The sequence below is a fragment of the Manacus candei genome, unplaced genomic scaffold, assembly GCF_025592945.1.
Source record: "Manacus candei isolate 608988 ecotype Guabito, Panama unplaced genomic scaffold, ASM2559294v1 h1tg000023l, whole genome shotgun sequence".
Classification (NCBI taxonomy): domain Eukaryota; kingdom Metazoa; phylum Chordata; class Aves; order Passeriformes; family Pipridae; genus Manacus; species Manacus candei.
Window position 1 is genome coordinate 26,376,254 of NW_026138071.1, and position 19,866 is coordinate 26,396,119.

The 19,866-nt window shown below is 60.7% G+C and overlaps 3 protein-coding genes across 21 annotated transcripts in view; 2 read left to right on the forward strand and 1 right to left on the reverse strand.

Moving 5' to 3' along the window:
• The window catches only part of COL18A1 (collagen type XVIII alpha 1 chain), a 37,827-nt gene extending 25,800 nt beyond the window's left edge, over nucleotides 1-12,027 (forward strand). For 4 of the 7 annotated variants that reach the window (XM_051787157.1, XM_051787153.1, XM_051787155.1 and 1 more), the window contains 39 exons: nucleotides 1,436-1,516; nucleotides 1,603-1,662; nucleotides 1,836-2,177; nucleotides 2,271-2,297; nucleotides 2,385-2,555; nucleotides 2,645-2,671; nucleotides 2,760-2,822; nucleotides 2,936-3,022; nucleotides 3,146-3,199; nucleotides 3,278-3,427; nucleotides 3,559-3,621; nucleotides 3,798-3,842; nucleotides 4,735-4,875; nucleotides 4,959-5,021; nucleotides 5,125-5,151; nucleotides 5,252-5,296; nucleotides 5,409-5,471; nucleotides 5,824-5,859; nucleotides 5,931-6,020; nucleotides 6,194-6,223; nucleotides 6,334-6,360; nucleotides 6,522-6,584; nucleotides 6,736-6,810; nucleotides 6,904-6,939; nucleotides 7,056-7,109; nucleotides 7,350-7,415; nucleotides 7,634-7,705; nucleotides 7,860-7,902; nucleotides 8,036-8,098; nucleotides 8,185-8,228; nucleotides 8,324-8,446; nucleotides 8,542-8,686; nucleotides 8,947-9,020; nucleotides 9,101-9,229; nucleotides 9,413-9,448; nucleotides 9,869-10,129; nucleotides 10,213-10,410; nucleotides 10,667-10,782; nucleotides 10,866-12,027. In XM_051787157.1, coding sequence (XP_051643117.1) covers nucleotides 1,436-1,516; nucleotides 1,603-1,662; nucleotides 1,836-2,177; nucleotides 2,271-2,297; nucleotides 2,385-2,555; nucleotides 2,645-2,671; nucleotides 2,760-2,822; nucleotides 2,936-3,022; nucleotides 3,146-3,199; nucleotides 3,278-3,427; nucleotides 3,559-3,621; nucleotides 3,798-3,842; nucleotides 4,735-4,875; nucleotides 4,959-5,021; nucleotides 5,125-5,151; nucleotides 5,252-5,296; nucleotides 5,409-5,471; nucleotides 5,824-5,859; nucleotides 5,931-6,020; nucleotides 6,194-6,223; nucleotides 6,334-6,360; nucleotides 6,522-6,584; nucleotides 6,736-6,810; nucleotides 6,904-6,939; nucleotides 7,056-7,109; nucleotides 7,350-7,415; nucleotides 7,634-7,705; nucleotides 7,860-7,902; nucleotides 8,036-8,098; nucleotides 8,185-8,228; nucleotides 8,324-8,446; nucleotides 8,542-8,686; nucleotides 8,947-9,020; nucleotides 9,101-9,229; nucleotides 9,413-9,448; nucleotides 9,869-10,129; nucleotides 10,213-10,410; nucleotides 10,667-10,782; nucleotides 10,866-11,079 — 3,504 coding nt within the window. In that variant the 3' untranslated portion in view covers nucleotides 11,080-12,027. Of the gene's footprint in view, nucleotides 1-1,435; nucleotides 1,517-1,602; nucleotides 1,663-1,835; nucleotides 2,178-2,270; nucleotides 2,298-2,384; nucleotides 2,556-2,644; nucleotides 2,672-2,759; nucleotides 2,823-2,935; nucleotides 3,023-3,145; nucleotides 3,200-3,277; nucleotides 3,428-3,558; nucleotides 3,622-3,797; nucleotides 3,843-4,734; nucleotides 4,876-4,958; nucleotides 5,022-5,124; nucleotides 5,152-5,251; nucleotides 5,297-5,408; nucleotides 5,472-5,823; nucleotides 5,860-5,930; nucleotides 6,021-6,193; nucleotides 6,224-6,333; nucleotides 6,361-6,521; nucleotides 6,585-6,735; nucleotides 6,811-6,903; nucleotides 6,940-7,055; nucleotides 7,126-7,349; nucleotides 7,416-7,633; nucleotides 7,706-7,859; nucleotides 7,903-8,035; nucleotides 8,099-8,184; nucleotides 8,229-8,323; nucleotides 8,447-8,541; nucleotides 8,687-8,946; nucleotides 9,021-9,100; nucleotides 9,230-9,412; nucleotides 9,449-9,868; nucleotides 10,130-10,212; nucleotides 10,411-10,666; nucleotides 10,783-10,865 lie in introns of those variants that run through there. The other 3 variants (XM_051787154.1, XM_051787156.1, XR_007904478.1) reach the window with 2 other exon arrangements.
• Nucleotides 12,028-17,772, reverse strand: SLC19A1 (solute carrier family 19 member 1). 3 transcript variants are annotated; one of them, XM_051787198.1, is made up of 6 exons: nucleotides 17,607-17,772; nucleotides 14,914-15,215; nucleotides 13,465-14,212; nucleotides 13,009-13,201; nucleotides 12,784-12,925; nucleotides 12,028-12,684 (listed from the first exon to the last, which is right to left on the reverse strand). In XM_051787198.1, exons 2-6 carry the CDS (start codon nucleotides 15,127-15,129, stop codon nucleotides 12,502-12,504), a joined length of 1,482 nt encoding a protein of 493 aa, XP_051643158.1. In that variant the 5' UTR covers nucleotides 15,130-15,215; nucleotides 17,607-17,772; the 3' UTR covers nucleotides 12,028-12,501. The 3 variants fall into 3 exon arrangements, with proteins under 3 accessions (XP_051643158.1, XP_051643159.1, XP_051643157.1); XM_051787199.1 differs by having other exon boundaries at nucleotides 14,914-15,305; nucleotides 17,607-17,760; XM_051787197.1 differs by lacking the exon at nucleotides 17,607-17,772 and adding an exon at nucleotides 15,287-15,648.
• A 1,079-nt stretch (nucleotides 17,773-18,851) lies between these two features.
• Nucleotides 18,852-19,866, forward strand: part of PCBP3 (poly(rC) binding protein 3) — a 56,220-nt gene continuing 55,205 nt past the window's right edge. For all 11 annotated transcript variants that reach the window (XM_051787205.1, XM_051787215.1, XM_051787220.1 and 8 more), the window contains exon 1: nucleotides 18,852-19,796. The gene's annotated coding sequence lies outside the window, so the exon portion shown is untranslated. The remainder of the gene's footprint in view (nucleotides 19,797-19,866) is intronic.

Below are 19,866 nucleotides of genomic sequence, written 5' to 3' on the forward strand. Positions count from 1 at the left end.
TGTGTCAGTGGCATGGAACCTGGGGGGCAAAGCCTGCGGGTGATGCAGAAGCCCGTGGGACAGCACTTACCCAGAGGGTAATGGGGTCCTAGATGGGGTCTGGCAGGAGCGTTTGTTTGCAGCTGGATGTGGCACTTGGGGACATGGTTTAGTGGGGGACCTGGCGGTGCTGGGGGAATGGTTGGACTTGCTCCTGCAGGGCTTTTCCAGCCTGAATGATTCTGTGATTCTGTGGATTCACTGTAAGATCTACAGTGCTGCTGCCCCCTTTATTGGAGCAAACAGTCTGAAAAAGGGCCCCTATAACCATCCCTCATGGGAATGCCTCAGTTCAGGGCTTGGAACTGGATTGCTTCCAATGCCTCTGGCAAGCCCCAGGTTTCAACCTCGCAGCCCCTGCCCAGCACCACCAGCATGGCTTGTCAAGCCACGTGCCAGACCTGGCACCAGGTGGGCTGAGAAGAGGGAGGGGCCAGGACCCTGCTAAGCCACCCAGCAGTGCTTTTACAGGGACCTTTTTAGCTGTGCTCCTTGTTTCTCTTCTTCCAAGGGTTCCCTGCCCCATGCAAGGACCGCTGGCAGGCCCTCGTCCCTGCAGCCCACATTTTGTATTTCCTAGGATAATCTGCACTTTCTTACTGTTTATTTGAATTTTGCAAGCACTATGTGCATCCAGGCCACTTGTTTATACAAGAAATCACCACAAATCCCTTCCTAAGGATACAAACCCCTGTAGCATCCTGGTCTCAGCTGGGGAGGGTGTGTGTGTACCAGCCTAAACCTCACAGCTCCCAATGCAAGTGGGGTCAGCCAGCACATCCCAGAACCCAGCTTAGGTCCTTGCTGCTGAGGTGGGACACAGGGGTGCTGCTGGGGATGTTGCCAGGATGGGATGCCACCCATCCCTCTGATCCTGGTGGGGAGGACCAAGGGACCATGGTGGGAAGCAAGCTTGGAAAGGGGAGATAATTCCCCCTTGGTGTCTCTTCTCTGGGCAATTCACCTAAAATAATATTTGGGCTGGCTTGAAAGCACAGCGTGCCGTGTCCGGGCAAGGAAACATAATGGGCTTGAGAAAACAAGGATCGGGGCAGTTGCAGTTCAGCCAGGCTAGCTGTGACATTATAATGTGAATACATTATAAGTAGATTAAGTTAAAGATATATAACAACTATAATGTATTATAGTTTAATGTATTATAGTATAATATATTTTTATACATAATAAAAATTATATAAATTCCTCTTGCGAGCAAATGCCCCCAGTTGGGTGGTGACCTCATCCAGCTGCTCGCACTGTTGACAGCGGATCTCATCCCTCCCTCTCCTCCCACTTGAGGACACGGTGGCCAAGTGGCACAACAGGTCATATCATGGCAGAGTGGCTTCGTGACGTATCTCTCTGTGTCACCCATCCATCCATGGTTTCCTTCCAGGGGGTCATTGCTGATTTGAAGCTGCGAGGGGACCCGCGGGCGGCAGAGCGCCAGTGCGAGGAAGAGGAGGATGACACGGAGGTGAGCGCTGGCAGCCCGAGTGGGGCAGGCTCAGGGAGTGCCCCCCACCATGCCCCCAGCTCACCTCTCATCCCTGCTCCACACAGCTCTCCGGTGATTTCGGCAGCGGGGCAGAAGGTGGACACCAACCCTCAGGGAAGGTCGGGGTGAGTTGTTGCCCACAGGTGTTGCACTCAGGGCGGCACCTCAGAATTTCAGTGGGATGAGGGCCCTCCGTGGTCAAGGTGATGGGATGCTTCATGGTGTCCCGGCACCTGTTCCTTATGGGAAGGCACTGGGAGGTGAACGGCACTGCGGTGTCCCCTCGTTGTTGGCACAGGGTGTCCCAGGGCTGGTGGATGCTGTCCCTGTCACCTCTCCCCCCGTGGCGGGGGGCAGCGGGCCAAGGAGCAGTGGGGGGTCCCCGCAGCAAGCTGAGAGGACCAGAGCAGAGGAGACCCTGCGGGTCTCCATGGGAGGTAATTCCAGCAGCTTTCCCCTTCCCAGGGGCACGCAAGTGGGGAGGTGGTGGCGTGGCCATCCCCAAGCACAACTGGCTCTCTTTTCCTTTCTGACAGGCACCGGCCCCAAAGGTGAAAAGGGGGAGAAGGGCGAACGTGGCTTGAAAGGGGACTCAGGGACTGGTGGTATCATGGGGACAAGCAGTGTCAAGGGCCAAAAGGTGAGTGAGAGCACGGTCCCTGGGGACTGACACCGAGGGTGTCAGTGACATGTCCATGTTTGACACCTGCTCCGCTCTGTTTCTGATCCTCAGGGGGAGAAGGGAGACCTGGGCATCAAGGTGAGCATTGCTGGGTGAGCTGGGACAAAACCTGAGGCTGCCACCTCAGGGATGTGCCACCCATCCCCATCTGCCTCTCCTCCCCAGGGCAGTGCTGGATTTGGCTATCCTGGCTCAAAGGGCCAAAAAGGGGAACCGGGTGACCCCGGCCCACCCGGGACCCTCTCTCGGCACACCGATGGTTCAGTGGTGGAGCAGGTCACTGGTCCCCCAGGGCCACCAGGGAAAGATGGAGCCCCCGGCAGGGATGGCGAGCCCGTGAGTTGAGTCCCCCATCCCTGGGGTGTCCCCTGTCCCCCCACCCTACCCACCTGCACACTGACCTGTCTCCTCTCTGTCATTCCTAGGGAGATCCTGGCGAGGACGGCAAACCTGTAAGTGGCGGGGGGGATGGTAGGTTGATGGGGGACAGCCACCCCCTTGCCTTGCCACCTGCTGACCCCACCCTGCTCCCCTTCACAGGGTGATATGGGGCCCCAGGGGTTCCCCGGGATGCCAGGAGAGCCGGGTCTGAAGGGGGAGAAGGTGAGTGCCAGTGCCGGTGTTGGGAGGCAGCACACGACACATGCCGCTGCCTCCTGTTCCTCTCACTGTCAGCTTGGCTGCACCCACAAACTGTGCTCTCTTGTCTGTGCCAGGGTGACCCAGGCATGGGGCCAAGGGGACCCCCTGGACCACCTGGCCCCCCAGGACCACCAGGACCCTCCTCCAAGAATGACAAGCTGGTGAGTGCCCCTTGGGACACAGGGGTCTGAGGGGGATCCATCAAGCCCCAGAGGTGAGGGATACTGCTGACAGCCCCTGGGCAGCCCCCTGTGCCTGACATCACCCTCCTGCTTCTCCTTCAGACCTTCATTGACATGGAAGGCTCTGGCTTCGGCGGTGACCTGGAGAGCCTGCGGGTGAGTGGGGGTGAGTGCCTGCCCTGCTGGCCGGGAGTGGGGGGACACCCTCAGCCATGGCCCCCCTTTCTCTTCCAGGGTCCGCGCGGGCCACCCGGTCCCCCAGGGCCACCTGGCGTGCCTGGTTTGCCAGGGGAGCCAGGACGATTTGGGATGAACCGCACGGACCTGCCAGGACCACCGGGGCTGCCAGGCAGGGATGGGATCCCTGGACCCCCGGGGCCAGCGGTAGGTGTATGGAGTGGGCACGGGGACCCGTCCCAGGGCCACCTTGTGGCCACCCTGAGTGGTAGGGGGCTCAGTGCCCGCCAGCCCCATGGGGTTTCCCCGTGCTGGAACAAGCTCCTGGGATCTTTCAGGGTCCTCAGGGTCCTCCAGGAAGAGATGGGGAGGCTGGGCAGCCAGGGCCCAAAGGAGAGCGGGTGAGTGTCCCCTGTCCCACGTGCCCTGGGAGCATGTGATGGCTTTCCCACAGGGCAACGCTCCTGGCACATCCCTGGCAGGTCCCAGTTCCTGAGCTAGGGAGCACCATTGTGCTCCTGCCTGGAGCTGGACAGCTTCTTCACACCCTCTTCTCCCTCCTTCTCCTCCTCCCCAGGGTGACGTGGGTGACCTCGGCCTCCCCGGTGTACCGGGACCCAAGGTACTGTGCCTGGGCTGGGTTTTCTGGGGGAGTCCCGTTGCATACTGGAGGCAGGGATGCTGCTTGGGGGGCATCTTGCACAGGAATGGGGAGGGGGATGCTGGTATTTGCGTTTCTCCCAGGTCAGTGCCACAGCTCAAGGGTGCACAGAGCTGGTGACCCCCCCAAGGATGCTTTCCAGGCTCTTGCCACCCTGCCTTGACTTTGCTCCAGGCACTGCTGCAGCTAGAGGCAGGCAGGGAAGCTGAGCAGCGTGTTTCAAGGCACAGAAGAGAGTTTGCCGGGAGGGTTTTGGGTGCCCACACCCCATCTGTGCATCACTCTCTCCTGTCTGCCTGCTTCAGCTTCTCTCCACCACGCTTCCCCAAAGGTGAAAGTAAAGGCTTGCTGGGAGCCAGGCTGCCCCTTGGGATGGCCCATCCACTGCAGCCTGAGCTGGGAGCAAGAATCTCAAAAATTAAGGTTTCTTACCCTTAATTCTAACCTTCTGCCAGCACCCAGGGGGCAGATGGGGTGGCAGTGAGTGTAAGGACCGATCCTGGTGCTCCGAGAACCATCAGGAAGCCCAGGGATGCCTGCAAGCATCCCTGCCCAGCACCGAGCTCTGCTGCAGCATTGGCTCCAGCCACATGTGCAAAATTATTCACATTTATGACTTTAGACAAGCCTCTGGTGGCCACTGTGGACATTACACGGGGAGCTGGTGGGATGAAAGATACCTGAGCTGGGCAGTGCCCCTTCCCACAAAGCCCCCAGACAGGAGAGCATCGTGGAGAGCATCTGTGTCCTGTCCCAAAGAAGATTTGGGAAGCGATGTACTGCCTCTTGCTTGCAGGCTCCAGGCAGGGACCATTGTCCCCTTCCATCTGTCCCCTTGTTGTCCCCTTTGCAGGGCAACAAAGGAGAAATGGGACCAGCAGGACCGCCGGGAGAAACGGGTTTAGCTGGCCTTCCTGGGCCCATCGGACCCCGAGGGCAGCCAGGGCCTCCCGGGCCCCCGGGCCCACCAGGGCCAGGCTACGAGGCTGGATTTGTAAGTGGTCACTGCAGTGATGGCGGGGGGGATGAGCTGGAGCTGGGGACAGACGCGGCTCAGCCCCTTCTCCCCCCATTTAGGGTGACATGGAGGGCTCGGGGCTGTCATTCACCCCTGGACCACCTGGACCTGAAGGGCCACAGGTAGCTGTGTTCTTGCCCTCTCCATCCTGGGCATCCTGGGGTATTCCCTGCCATCGTGCCCCCTGTCATCATGCGATGCTCATGGTCTCCTTGTTGCTTGCAGGGGCTGCCAGGACTGCCAGGGGCGAAGGTGAGGAAGCCTTGCAACATTTTCTCACCCTGGCTCCATCCTTGCAGCATACCTACAGGCAGCCTGTAGGAATGCTGCTCTGACACCTCTTTCCTTGCAGGGAGAGGTCGGCAGCCCTGGACAGCCCGGCTTACCAGGCCCGAAGGTAGGAGCATGGGGAGATTGGGATGGGCTGTGTGCCAGCACCTGGGTTTGCTCCCCAACCTGGGGCTGGCTGCTCCCTACTGCATCCTTCTCTTTCCCACTCCTCATTGCAGGGAGATGCTGGCATGCCTGGTGTGGATGGACGTCCTGGCCTGGAGGGCTTCCCTGGACCACAGGTAGGAGCATCAGCCTCCCAGTTCCAAAAGCCCCCTCACTGCTGGCAGGACACCCTTGATTGCAGCAGCTCCATCTCCAGCAGCCGAAATTCCCCCTCCCTGCTTTGGGACCTGGCTCACTGCATGCCAGGGGTGCCCTTACACCTTAGGACCTGTCCTCATCACCTTGCCACCCCACTCACCATGCAAAACTGTCTCAGCCTGGCTCGCTGTCTGGACCTTAAAGGCAGAGTGGGGTGGCCAGAGTGGTGGTGCTGAGCTGGAGGTGGGAGGGCGTCTCCTCTCGTGAGCCAGAGTCTGGTTCCGTGTGGTGCCAAGCAGGAAGCTCACCCCTGCCTGCTTCTCCTTCCAGGGACCCAAAGGTGACCAAGGCAGCCCTGGTGAGAAGGTAGGTGCCGCCATGCTGGGGATGGGGATCGGCTGGTGGTGGCCCTAGGGCTGATGGCTTGTGTCTTCCAGGGAGAGCGAGGACAAGATGGTGTGGGGCTGCCCGGCCCCCCAGGGCCACCCGGTCCCCCTGGACAGGTCATCACTCTCTCAAGTGAAGATGTAAGTGGTGGCACCTCGCTTCAGCACAGTTGGGGGAAGTTAAACCTCGGGGGGAGGAAGGGGTGTTCCCAGCAGCAGCCATCATGTGGGGGGACTGAGGGAGACCTCTCCAGGAGCTCTGACTTGCAGAGCAAAGATCGGGGTGAAAAACCTCATTTTGTCTCTTTCTGCAGAAGTCTTTGGTGGCTTTTCCTGGTCCAGAGGTAGGTGCCCTCCTGACACCCATGCCCACCCCTCAGCAATACCAGGAGGGCACCCTGTATTTTGGAAAGAGGGGGTTTGCTCTTAGAAGCATCTCTGCTTCTCTCTGCAGGGCAGACCAGGCCACGCTGGCTTCCCGGTGAGTCAGTGACACGTCTGGGGACCACAGGGGTGGCCTCGGTGACAGCTCTGGTTGCTGGTCCTGCCGTGCTTTGCCGCAGGGTGATGGTGATGGAGGAGGGGTTTGGGGTCTGCCTTTGGTGCAGTGGAAATGACATGGGCTCTGTGTTCTCCCTGCAGGGTCCAGTGGGACCAAAAGGAGACAAGGGGTCAACTGGTCCCCAGGGCTCCCCAGGGTTGAAGGTAACTGCTCCAGGCCACCTCTGTCTCATGGGGTGGTCACACTTCTGACCCCAATCCCAGCTGGCTGCCGGGTCCTGCTGGTGACACCAGCCCTGGCACAGGAGGGAGCCTGGCCCCTCCATGTCCCCTTGCACCTCCTCCTCTCTTGCAGGGGGAGAAGGGGGAACCCGGTGTCATCATCAGCCCTGATGGGACCGTGGTCACCACAAAGGTGAAAGGAGAAAAGGTGGGGGCATGGTGGGAACGGGGGTCACATCCCCATGTGACAGCTGCTGGGTAGTCCTGGTGGTGATGCCCTTTCCCTCTCCATTATCTGCAGGGGGAGCCGGGGCTGCAGGGACCAATGGGACCTTCAGTAAGTCACTGTCACCATCCTCCTTGTATCCCATGGGGAGGGACAAGGATGATCCTGGGCAAAGGGGGACAGTGGGTGCTCCCATATTAAGCATCCTCATCTTCCCTCCCTTCCAGGGTCCCCAGGGACAACCAGGGATGAAGGGAGAGATTGGCTTTCCAGGCAGACCCGTAAGACCTGCTCCCGGTTTGTTTGTCTCCTCAGCCATCGCCTCCACCCCATCCCTGCTCCCTGTTTGCATGTCTTTCATCCACTGAACCCCAAACCCTGCTGTGTCCCTGAGGGATGGGGTGATGCCGGGGCATCGGAGGCAATGCTAGGGTGTCATGGGTGACTCTGGAGCATCAGACATGACACCAGGGGTTGGCAGGGGGACGGGGACGAGGCTCATCTGTGCTGCTCATCCACAGGGACGTCCTGGCATGAATGGGCTGAAGGGTGAGAAGGGTGACCCCGCAGATGTGCTGGGCTTGCGGGTGAGCACTGCTGCAGCCCCCCAGCTGCTGGCCCTGCAGAGTGGGGGAAACATAACAAGGGTCTCCCTGAGGACCCCAATCTCTTAGGCAAAGGGCACGTGTCTCCCTCTCTCAGGGGCTGGTTGGCCCTCTGGAGCAGGGCATGGCCCTGGTGTCCCCCCCCATGGTGGGGACTGTCCATTTTGCAGGATCCTGACACATCTTCTTGCCCTCTACAGGGTCCCCCAGGGCCCCCAGGACCTCCTGGGCCCCCTGGGCCACCTGGCAGCATAGCCTACAACAGTGGCAATGTGAGTAACAACATGGTCAGCATGATGGAGGTGCTGGTGACTGGGTCCCCCAGTGCCTCCTGTCTGGGGCTAGCACATTGGACTGTCACCAGCTTTGAGGGGGGTCCCCAGGGATGCTGCTGTCTCTGCAGCCACTTCTTTTGCATCTCCACAGACCTTCAGTGACTCCAGCCATCCTGCACTGCCAGCGTTTCCTGGTAAGGGAGTATCTTCTCCCAGCCCCATCTGGGCAGTTTGGGGAACCTCAGCAAGACAGGACTGGGGGCAAACCCGGTCCCTTCGAGCTGGGATGCTACAGCTCTGAGATGGCATCCCTGCTGCTGCCCACAGGTCTCCACCAGTTCCCAGGACAGAAGGGAGAGAAAGGTGATGCCGGACCCCCAGGGCCCCCAGGTAGGTGATCGGTCCCCACACACAGAGGCGGGCAAGGGGTGGCTCGTGCCCATCCCTGCTCTCCTCTCCTTTCCCTCTTTTCACAGGGCACTTCCCCTATGACCCGACTCACTTTGGCACCAACCTGCGGGTAAGGCCTTTGCACACTGGTGGCTGGAACCCAGCACGATTTGGGGTACTGGAGTGTGCCCTGGCCACTCACCCTAAGGTTGTGCCATCCCACAGGGTGACAAGGGAGATGCAGGTCCCAAGGGTGAGAAGGGTGAGCCGGGCAGCACCCCACTCTACAATCCCAGTGTTTCCGGGCTGCCAGGGCCTCCAGGGCCCCAGGGATACCCTGGGCTGCCAGTGAGTACCTCACAGGGCAGGGAGCAAGGGGGGCATGATGGGGGGCAGCATCCCTGGGGGCTTTGCTACAAGGGATGTTCTCTCATTCCACCCAGGGTCCCAAGGGGGACAGTATTGTCGGGCCACCGGGGCCTCCTGGACCTCAGGGTCCCCCTGGTATTGGATATGAGGGGCGGCAGGGCCCCCCTGGCCCTCCCGGCCCCCCTGGTCCACCCTCCTTCCCAGGTCCCCACAGACAAGGTGAGTACCTGCCCTGTTGCATCCCTCCATGTGCCACCTCCACATCCCTCCATTCACCCCCCCGCATCCCTCCTGCACCTTGGCATCTGTCTCTGCATCCCTATATCTCTCCCTGTACCCCAGCATCCCTCCCTGTACCCCAGCATCCCTCCCTGCCCCCCACTGCATCCTTCCCTGCTGCATCTGATGCACCCTTTCCTGCACCTCTGCATCCTGCCCCATGCTGCATCCCTCTACATCTCACCCTTCTCCCCTCACAGCTATCAGCATCCCTGGACCCCCAGGACCACCAGGACCCCCTGGACCACCAGGCACTAGCGGGTTATCCTTGGGGGTGAGTTAGGGCTCTGGGCAGGGTGTTGCCTGTGTGCCAGACGGCTGGTCCCTGAGCCCCCCGCCGTGCTGTGCTCGCAGCTCCGTGCCATGCCAACATACCAGGTGATGCTGAGCGCCGCACACGAGCTGCCCGAGGGCAGCCTCATCTTCCTGACTGACCGGCAAGAGCTCTACGTCCGCCTGCGCGGGGGCTTCCGACGGGTGCTGGTGAGTAGGGGGGACCAGAGGGGAGCCCCATCCTGGGTTGCAGCACCCAGCTCTTGGGGAGTGCAGACAGCACCACCCTGGGGGTTTGGTGGTGACTCTCGGTGATGCTCGGGGGTCCCCCCACCTGTGTGCGAGGAAGAGAAGAAGGGGGCCCCTGGGATCTGATGTGTCATGCCCTTACAGCTGGAGGAGCACAACCTGATCCCCAGTTCAGCTCTGGTGAGTCCTGTGTTCCCCATGCCCACCCTTATCCCCCATTTCCATCCCTATCCTTCATCCTCATACATCCTCATCCCATCTCCATTCTCTATCCTCATACATGCTCATCCCATCCCCAGCCATCTCCATCCGAAATCATCTTCATCCTCTTCTCCATCTGTCCCCAACCATCTCAGTCCCCATCCCCAACCATGTCCACTTTCATCCCCATCCATCCCCAGCATTCTCCATCTCTGTCCCCGTCTCCATGCATCCCCAGCATTCTCTATCTGCATCCCTAACCATCTCCATCCACCCCAACCACCTCCATCTCCACCCCTGTCTCCATTCATCCCCAACCACATCTATCTCTATCCCCAACCATCTCCATCCCCACTTGGGGCACCACCACCACCCCTCAGCCTGTCTCCCCCTCCTCAGGACAACGAGGTGTACGACAAGCCGCCCACCATCCACTACGCTGGCACCCAGCCCCACGGGCCCCTGCACCCCCTCCGTAACCATGTCCCCCCCCCCACTGCCCGACCCTGGCGTGGGGATGAGGTGGTGGCCAACCAGCACCGCCTGCCTGAGCAACCCCTGCTCCACCACCAGGACGAGCTCCTCAACAGCTACTACATCCACCGCCGGCCGGATCCGGCTCCCGTGGCTGCCCACGTGCACCAGGACTTCCAGCCCGCTGTGAGTGCCATTTGCTGGCCGAGGGCAGGTGATGGTGGTGGCCAAAGCCATGTCCCTCAAGCCCTGTTGTCCCCTCTTGACAGCTTCACCTGGTGGCCCTGAACACCCCCCTCAGTGGCGGCATGCGTGGCATCCGGGGCGCTGATTTCCAGTGCTTCCAGCAAGCCCGGCAGGTTGGGCTGGCCGGCACCTTCCGCGCCTTCCTCTCCTCACGCTTGCAGGATCTCTACAGCATCGTGCGCAGGGCCGACCGTGCCGCTGTCCCCATCGTCAACCTCCGGGTAGGTGTGTCCCCATTCCCTTCCTGACACTCCATGAGCTCCAAGGGATCACAGAATAGCATCATAGAATCATTATGGTTGGAAAAGACCTCTAAGATTATTGAGTCCAACCATTAACCCACCACTGCCAAGGAAGCCCCCATTCATCCATGAAGCATCTCCTCTTCCCGGAGGCTGCTGGGGCTTGTAGCTCCTGGGATGCTCCTGGGGTGAAGGCAGGGCTAACCCTCCCCCATTTTCCAACTCTTCCCACCAGGATGAAGTGCTCTTCAATAACTGGGAAGCCCTGTTCACAGGCAGCGGGGCTCCGCTGCGAGCCGGCACCCGTATCCTCTCCTTCGACGGCCGGGATGTCCTGCGGGATGCGGGATGGTGAGTTCGGGATTGAGCGATGGGGAAATGGGGTTTGGAGCATGGGGAGTGCAGCAGCAGCCTCCCACCTTTCATCCTTCCAGGCCACAGAAGAGTGTGTGGCACGGCTCGGATGCCAAGGGCCGGCGCTTGCCCGACAGCTACTGTGAGACGTGGCGAACGGAGGAGCGTGCCGTCACCGGCCAGGCTTCCTCACTGACCTCCAGAAAACTGCTGGAGCAGGTGGCCAGCAGCTGCCAGCACGCCTTCATCGTCCTCTGCATCGAGAACAGCTTCATGACCGCCGCCAAAAAGTGACACCCACCCTCCCATCCCCTGGGTACCCCCATCTCCCCAGGGAGGGGCGGGGACCCTGCACCCTGGCACCCCTGGGGTCCTCAGCTCCCTCCACGTGCCTGCTCTCGCCCCGCAGGGTTTTCTTCTCCCGCAGACCTGAAGCCAAAGAGTATTGCCATGGCCCCTGCCCTGGATCGGCAGGGGCTTGGGTGCCACCCGGGGCAGAGCAGCCATGAGCTGGCTGCCTTCCTCCTCCTCATCCCCTCACTCTTCTTCTAACTCCTAATATTTAACCACTTCAGCTTGTTCCCCCACTTGCTTGGATGCTCTTTTTGGCATGGCTGGCTGGGAGGCTGCTTGACAGGGAGATTTCAGAGCTGCCATGTCAGGTGCCCTCCCTAAGAGCCTGTGGGGGCTCCCTGACCAGCACCCCAGCCCCACACTGTCCTCACCAGGAGCTTGGCGTTGGACCCAAATCTCTGCTGCTGGGGCCATGGGATCTTCTCCAGCCAAAATCCCGGCATCCCACCCAAGGGACTGTCCCATGGCAGTGCTTGGGCTCCCTCAGATGGTCTCCCTCCTCCCCAGGTAAAGACTATCCCATCATCATCCTCACCTCCACCTCCCAACCAGCTCTGGTGGGGGTCTGGTCTCCCCCATCCCCTGCACACACCCTCGGGACCTCTGTCCCTGCCCCTGCAGCCCAGGTACAGCCACAGTCAGCCCAGAACAGGTACTGGGCTGAAGGGGTGGCCCCGATGTGTGGCCAGATGTGCCCTTGGCGTGTGTTTATGTGCGTGTGCGTGTTGAGTACGTGTGGTATCAAGGGCAGGCACTGCCATCCCCCCTCCCCATGCCACCTTTGCTGGGCTTGAATGGTGAAGGCGCAGCAAAACTGGTTAGAATTGGTGTGGGCAAATCCAAGGTGCTAAAAAAAAACCAAAAAAAAAAGAAAGAAAAAAGAGAAATCTGTAACTAGCTTTTTTTTGTTATTGTATGGAAATTATTACCATAAAAGCTGTGCGAGTCACACAGTCTTTATTTCTTACAGTCTACTGTATTTTGTGTAATTAATGCAATTTAAAGCCTGTGGATCTTTATATTATTTTTTTGTTGTTGGTTGTGTCCTATAAACCATTTTCTAAAGGCACTGAATAAAGAAACATCCTCTTGTAGCTTGGCTCCGTGCCATGATGGGGATGTAGCGGGATGGGGTCCCCGTCCATATCCCTGTGTGGTATCCCATGGTGCTCTGTGTTTGGGGGTTGGAAGGGGCACAGCCCTGTCTCCATGGAGCAGAAAACATGTCCCGAGGGTTATACCCTCAACAGACCAGCACTGAGGACCAGCAGCGGGACAGGAGACCAACCGCACGGTGATGATGACGACGCTCACTTAGGGAGCCAGGAGCCAGCCATGGTGTCATGGTGCCAGCGCTCAGGCTCACACAGTGCCTGCCTCTGAGCTTTTCTCCTGTGCTGGAATCTCCACGGGGCGCTGGCACGGCTCCTTGGCCAAGGCCAGCTCTGCCGGCTGCCTGCGGCGGCTGTGCCGGATGCCCACACCGACGGCCGCCAGCAGGTAGACGACGGCCAGCAGCGTGAAGTAACCAAAATACATGTAGAACTGGAAGAGAGGAGGAGGGAAAGAACAACACTTGAAGCCCTGCCCTCATCCCACACCATTCAGGGACCACCTCCACCCTAGATGCCCCCCCATCCCTACCTGGGGATGCACAGATAAGCCCAAGCCCCTCTCGTCGGCCACGATGACAGTGATAATGGTCTTCAGCACGGTGCCAAAGAAGGTGTTGACCCCGAAGACCAGAGCACAGAGCTCTTTGGAGAGGGAGGTAGCAATCTGGAAACTGGGAAAAATGGGAGCACTGGTGAATCCCTGAAATCAACCCAGCCACCGGGGTGGGAGCAGATCCCCAGGGGCTCCACGCACATGGCAATTGGAACCAGGAACTGGTAGGAGCCACGGAAGAGGACGTAGGCAACATAGCACAACCAAATGTTGGTGGTGGAGTTCATGAGCAGGAGCAACCCCGCCTGGAATGCCGTCACCACTCCGATCACCAGCTCTGACCACAGTGTCCAGCGGATCTTCACGTAGCCAGCAGCAAAGGAGGCAACGGCCCCTGAGGAGGGATGAAGGATGCTGTGAGCACCTCAGGGGCCACGTGGCCTAGGCTGGGACCCAGCCCAGTGATGATCACGTGATCCCCAAAGCCAGACCACCCCCTACATTCCCGGACATTCCATAAGGACCACCATTCCTAAGGGACGCAGTGGGATGCAGTGTCCCTCCACATCCCCACTGTCCCCAGCTATTCCCAGGGGATGCAGCAGGATGAGGGTGTCCTGCCCCCATCTCCAGTGTCCCCATCCCACATGAGCTTACCCAGCAGCGTGGAGGCAGCATCCACCCCTCCGTTGTACACCCGGCGGTTGTCCGTGGTGGGAGAGATCTCATTCCAGAGGATGTGTGCGTAGTACAGCATCAGGTAGTACCCAGCTGAGTTGAAGATCCACCACAAGGACCAGAGCCGGAGCTGGGGCTGCCTGGCCAATGCTCCCACCTCCCGCAGCATTCGGCACAGCACCGCGTCCCTCCAGCCCTGTGCTCCCCCCCTGCCATCCCCCTCAGCCATCCTGTCTAGCTCCGTGGATGCAGCCCCGTCACCAGCCCCCCCAGGCCGGTTGAAGAAGAGGCTGCGCCGGGGCCGCTCAAGGAAGAGGGTGAGGATGAGGCCGAAGCTGACAAAGCCCAAGGAGACGTAGTTGAGCATGAGGAAGGAGACGCTGCCCAAGGTGACACAGAGCTGGCCCAACACCGAGCTGGTGAAGACACCCATGAGGACAGAGGAGCGGGAATAACTGGCCATCCGTTGGTAGCGGGACGGGGCAACAAGGGAGAAGATGTAGGAGGAGTAAGCGATGCGGGCAGCCATGGTGATGCCGTAGAAGAACTCCATCAGCTGCATGGCCAGGACGGAGGTGCCCAACACCAGCAGCAGCCAGATGGAGATGTGGCTCAGGCTCTGCAGCACCAGCACTGGCTTGTAGCGCAGGTAGTCCGTCAGCAGGAAGATGGGCACCAGCACAGCCATGTATGAGTAGGACAGCACCGGCGTGATCACATTGGTCACCTGCCATGTGGGCAAGGAGGGGCTCAGCACTGGATACATCCTTGGGGTTGCCCCCCAGCCTGGAGGAATGTGGTTTGTGTGGGCACCAGCTGCTGACCTCCATTGCAGCACCTCCTCAGGGAGGAATGTGACCAGCAGCGTGCTCGGCTGGGGGTCTGGCTGAGACTCAGCCCCCTCCCACGCCAGGACGCAGTGTTCCCACAGACACAGCAGCTGGCTGGGATTGGGGCCAGCATCCCTTGGTCGAGGGACGATGACATGTGGCCCCTCCTTGTCTAACTCCATCATTACCAGCAGCCCAGTGGTGCACAGTGCCAGCATGGAAAGGTCTCCCCAGTGGGATGGGGTGGGGCTTCTCCCAGCCTGGCAACCCCCTGCCATCTAACAGGCTGCTCAGGTGGGCAGGGATCAAGCCTCACCCCGACCAGTTGCTAGCCTGGGCATGAGGTCTTATGCCACAGCAGGTTGAACCTGGGACTTAGGAGACAGGGTGACCTCACAGCCAAGTGAGGCAGGGACCCACTCCTCCCCACCTTCTCCCCCCAGAAAGCACCACCATGAGTCACCACACCACTGTGCCTGGCACATGACACCCCCCACGCACCCCAGAACCACAGAGGGATGCTCTGGGCAGCCCCAGGGTGGTGACAGTGGCTGGAAAGGGGGACCCCAGGGTGGGGGACAGGGTGCCCATGTCTCACCTCTGCCTTGGTGAAGTTCTGGTCTGGCCCCAGGAGATAAGGGGTGATGAAGCTCTCCCCGGGCCGGATCTGCGTCATGAAGCCATAGAAGCAGAGGTAGAAGACTTGTAGCTTCCAGCGCTGGTCCGGCACCGTCTCTGATGCCGGCTTTTTGGCACCATCATTCTTCTTGGGCATGGCTCTGCAGCAGGACAGCAGCGTTATCCTGGGAGCCATCAGCTACACGGGCTTTGCCGGACCAGGCGGCCCCTCTCTGTCTGCAGGCACTCTTGAATGCATGGAAAACCACGGCACTGCAGTTTCTGGGGGAAAAGCAGCATTTGGCGGGGGCTCAAAATTCCTCCAGAATCGCAAGGCAAATAAATACCACTACCTTCTCTGCAGGAGGTGTTCTGGGAAGAAGAAAAGCAGCCATGTGTCTCGCTGTGCAAAAGCAGGGGGGGATCATTTCAGCGACATTTGTAAATCATGTGCATCCGGAGCCTGGATGCACGAAGCACCTGGATCCACAGTGGGGCATCCTCAGACCCTAGCACCTCCTTTTCCTCCCTTTTAAGAGTCAGGGGGGTTTTAGAGCTTCCTTAAGCAGTGCTTCCCTCTGAGCTGCAGACCCAGGGGGATGCAGATGCTCTGTGTCGGGAATGCTCCGGAGGGGAATGGCAGCAACCACCGGGACTGTGCCGGTTGTGGAAGCGAGTTAATGTGCACACTGGGCACGGGGCCGCTGTGTTATACAGTAGCTGGGTAGTTGGCAGGACTTTAGCTGAGCCACAGGCAAGCGGCTGCCCCTTGGCTCTTCCCGGCGGGACACAATGCCCAGCCTGGGGAGAATGCAAAATGCCATGAGATTCACGGTCCAGAGAAGGATTAAAAGCTCAAATCCAGGAGACCTGATTAGCAGTCACGGGATGAGGGAAGTGACTGGAGAAGGCCTAGACTGGGTGCTCCCCACTCCCACAACAGATCGCTGACAGTACTTTTCATGTCATAAAAATCCACGTGTGCCAATCCATGCCACGGGAGCAAGGTCTAAAAACCTGATTACACTGCAAATTGCAGAACAACTAATGGTCATAAAAAAACAAGTCCATGGTCCTAGTCTGTGTTCCCCATGGATCCTGCATGGTGAGACTGGGGGGCTCACCTCTGGGGCCTCCCCATGCCACTGCATAACAAACATGACTAATGGGAACATAAGCTGGGGAAAGCTGGTTGTGACTGACACCAAAAGCAGCAGCAGGAGGCAAAGTGCCCATTTGCCCCAGTGAGGACTCACCGCTCCAGAGGCATTCCCATGGGATACCAGTGCTGGAGGCTGAGCATCACCAAAACACACATGTCCCAGAGCTCGCAGCTGGGCAAACAGCCCCCACCTCTTAAATAGATCCCTGGGGACCAGGGCAGGGATTCGGCGCTCACTCACTGCCAGCCAGTGAGCCGGCACTGGCTCGGGCACTGGCTGGAGCACTGGCTGGAGCACTGGCTCCCGTGCTGCAGGGGGGGGCAAGGGGCAATGATCAGGGGCTCAACCCCCCTCAAGCACCCACCCCAGCACCATGCCATGCGAGGTCACTGCCAGTTCATGCCTGGACTCTGCCCCATCACCTGCTTGTCCCCAGGCTGGGCTGTGGATGTTACCTGCAGCAGCCACTTGCTGTGGGTCGGCCCCTGCCACATGTGCCTGGACCCCAATGGGATGTTTGCCACCCTCTGCACCCCATTTCCTGTCATGTCCATCCAGGATGGATACACACATTCATTGCTGGCCCAAAGGAAACCAACTGCACTAAACCCAGGATGCAGCCCCGTGAAGCTGCTCCAGTGCCAGGGGTCTGGCTCCTAACTCCCAGCAGGTGTGTCCCCACACATGGAGGGACTCCAGTCCAGAATCCATCTGGCTGGACTCAGTTCCACCTCTAGAGAATATCCATGGAACTGCCCCGCTCAAAGTGAGTGGGTTTGAGTCCCAGGGAATGCTCCATCCTTCATTCCTGGTGCAAGCCAGGGAGAGGAGAGAAGAGGGAGTGGAAGTGGGAGAGGGAGCAGGGGGGAGAAGGGGAAGGAAGGGGAGGGAGACGAGCAGAGCAGGGGCCGCTATCACTGTGTGAACCTGCTTATTGCCGGGTTATCCTGGTGTGACCTTGGCACGGATCACTGTCACGGATCACTGTCACGCTATGCTGTTGTCAACGTGGGCCACGGGCGACGTCGGTCGCCGAGCTCTGGCTCAGCTTCTCCTGGAGCCACGGCCACCACAGTCCAGAGGGGACAGCCCTAGGTGGGCCGAGGGATGCTCTCCCTCCAGCCGCGCGTCGGTGACACAGAAGGGAAGCTGCCAAAGCACGATGTGTTTTGTGGGGAGCTGCCAAGCAGAACTGGGGAGCGCGAGTCCCTGGAGCACCTTCCCTAAAGCAAGGGGTGGGAAGCTCCCCAAAACGCACCCTCTCCAACCGTGTGGGCACCTATATGCCTCCCCCCCCGGCCCCAGCACCCCAGGGATGGGCGCTGCGGGGTGGTTTGGGGGGCACGTGGTAGAGGAGGGTGTTGGGGGGGCGGGGGGTGCGCGGCACCGGCTCTCCCCGAAACAGAGCGCTACCCTGGGGGCACCCCACATGCCCAGCATGCCGGGGGCATTCACGTTCCCGAAGCCGCGGGTACCCCGGGGGCACCCCCACCCCCTGCACCCCGCGTACCTGGTGGGCGGCGGGCATGGGGGCTGCGGGCCGAACCCGCCCGGCCGCGGCGCGGGGATCCCGGGGCTCCCCGCTCCTGCCCTCGCCGGACTCACAGCGAGCCCGGGAGAGGAGGAGGAGGATGTGGGGGGCCCTCGGGAAATGTAGTCGCGCCCCATGTGCGGGGCAGCGCAGGGACTACAAGTTCCAGAGGGCAGCGTGCGGGAGGAAGGGGAGGAGTTGGCGGAGAAGGAGGAGTTTGCCCACCCCCGCGTCCGAGCCCCGCCGGCCGTTCCGTGCCCGATATAGGGGCAAATCAGCTTCCGAAGGTATCGGGGCGGGGGAGGACACCCCCTTCTCCAGCTCCGCTCAGCCGGGGTCAGCTCCCCGCCCATCTGTTGTGGCCTCTGGGCTGCGGGGCCCGGGAGGACGCTGCCGCCCCTTCCCCCCCCTCCACCCTGCCTTGGCTCCCTCCACTGATTTAACTCCCCCGAGCTGCTTGGATTTATCTCTGTCTCTCCGTTTTTTTTCTTTTTTGGGGCGGGGGGCAGTCTGGGGTGTGCCACATCCCAGAGAGTCCTGAACGCGCCGCTGCCTGCTGTGCTCCAAGCAAAATTCTCCAATCTTCTCATCATCCCCCCCCCCCGCCCAGCCTGGCAGAAGCCCCCCAAGATTTGCTTATGGGGTGAGTCCGGCCATCAGGAACTACGGCCCTGCAATTCTCCCGAAGGGAAGAGCATCCGTAGAAGGGGAGCCAAGTGGAGGTGGCGCCCCTCGAGAATCGGGTCCCGGAGCTGGTGCCCCATCTCCCGGGAGATGACGCATCTTCAGAGAGCATCGTCCAAGGGCATCTTCTCTCCCCGCCTTTCCTCCCCCTCTCCCAGCACTCACCCTGCCAAAAGCAAATGCAACCTGACAGGGCTCGGCTATACCGCTGAAATATTTATATGTTCCTGCCTGGAAGTGCGGCAGCAGGATCCCAGATGTCCGGAGACCGTAACGCGCGCACACACACCCACCCACCCACCCCCACGCACCCCTCCCCGCCCCCGCCCAGGCTGTGAGGGGTCCAGGCAGCCGCACCCCAGCCTGCGATATTCCCACCCAGAGGCTTCCAGTCCCATTGAGCCCCCCAGCTGGTCCCAGGGAGGGTGGCCAGACCACGTGTCCGACAGCTCTCTGTCCCCACCCTGCACCTCTCCGGGGCAAGTGGGATCTGTGTCTCCATCCCTGATCGCCAGGATGGTGGCAGGGTAAGGTCCCTTACTTATATGCAGCAGGATCTGGGCACAAGAACACCTCAGGGTGGGGGTCCAGAGTGATGCTGTGCATCCGGGCAATGCCACTGTCACCGCCCTGGGGCAATCACCCTAAGCAGTGTCACCTGGGACCCCCACACAGCCATTCCAGGGCAGGGGCTGGGTAGGGACAGAGCAGAGCAGGTTTAGGGGCAAAAGCAGGGGCTGTAGTAGGGGGAGGGCAGTGAAGGGGCTAGGGCAGGAGCAGGGGCTGGGGAGGAGCAGGTTTAGGGGCACAAACGGCTGGGGCAGGGGCTGGGACAGGGCGCTGGTGCTGGTGCTGGGGAAGGGGCTGGGGCTTGAGCAGGGTCTGTGACATGGGCAGGGGCTGGAGCAGGGGCAGAGCCGGGCCAGAGAAGGGCAGGGACAGGGGGAGGTCAGGGACTGGGTAAGGGACGGGAGCAGGGGTTTGGATAGGGACAGGGGTGTGGGATGCGGCACGAGCAGGAGGTGGGACCTGGCAGGGGCAACAGCTGGGGTAGGAGAGTAGCTGGGGTAGAGCCAGGGAAGGAAAAGGCTGGGCTAGGGCAGAGTCCGAGAAGGGCTGCGGCCGGAGCTGGGGCGGGAAGGGAAGGAAGTAGAGACTGGGGCAGGGGCTGGGAAGGGAAGGGTTGATGCAGGGAAAGGAATGTCTGGGGCGAGGGATGGAAAGGAAAGTCATGGGATAGGGCACGGGTTGGACCAGGAACAGGCGAAGGGAAGGACTGGGGCAGGGACTAGAACTGGGAAGGGAAGGGACGGGGCAGGGGCAGGAAGTCGGGGGGCCGGGCAGAGCCGGGGGGGCTGGGCACGGCTGGGGGCCGGGCTGGGCGCACCCGCCGGGCTCCGGCTGCCGCCGCCCCTGCTGCTCCCCCACCCCTGCCCCAGCCCTCCCTCCGTCTGTCCGCCCGTCCGTGGGTCCGTCCGGACACAGGTAGGGCTTCTCCTTCCCCGGGACGGAGCTGCCGGTGCCAGAGGGGCTGCCCCGGCACCCCGGTACCTGG

Bases quoted from the DNA above. Each gene is read 5' to 3' on its own strand.
- SLC19A1 (XM_051787198.1), bottom strand. From the start codon at position 15,129: ATGGCTCCCAGGATAACGCTGCTGTCCTGCTGCAGAGCCATGCCCAAG. The intron at 12,926-13,008 runs GTGCGTGGAGCC...CATTTTTCCCAG, and splicing joins TTCCTGGTTCCAATTGCCAT to TTTCCAGATTGCTACCTCCC. The intron at 12,685-12,783 runs GTAGGGATGGGG...CCTCTCTTCCAG, and splicing joins GCTTATCTGTGCATCCCCAG to TTCTACATGTATTTTGGTTA.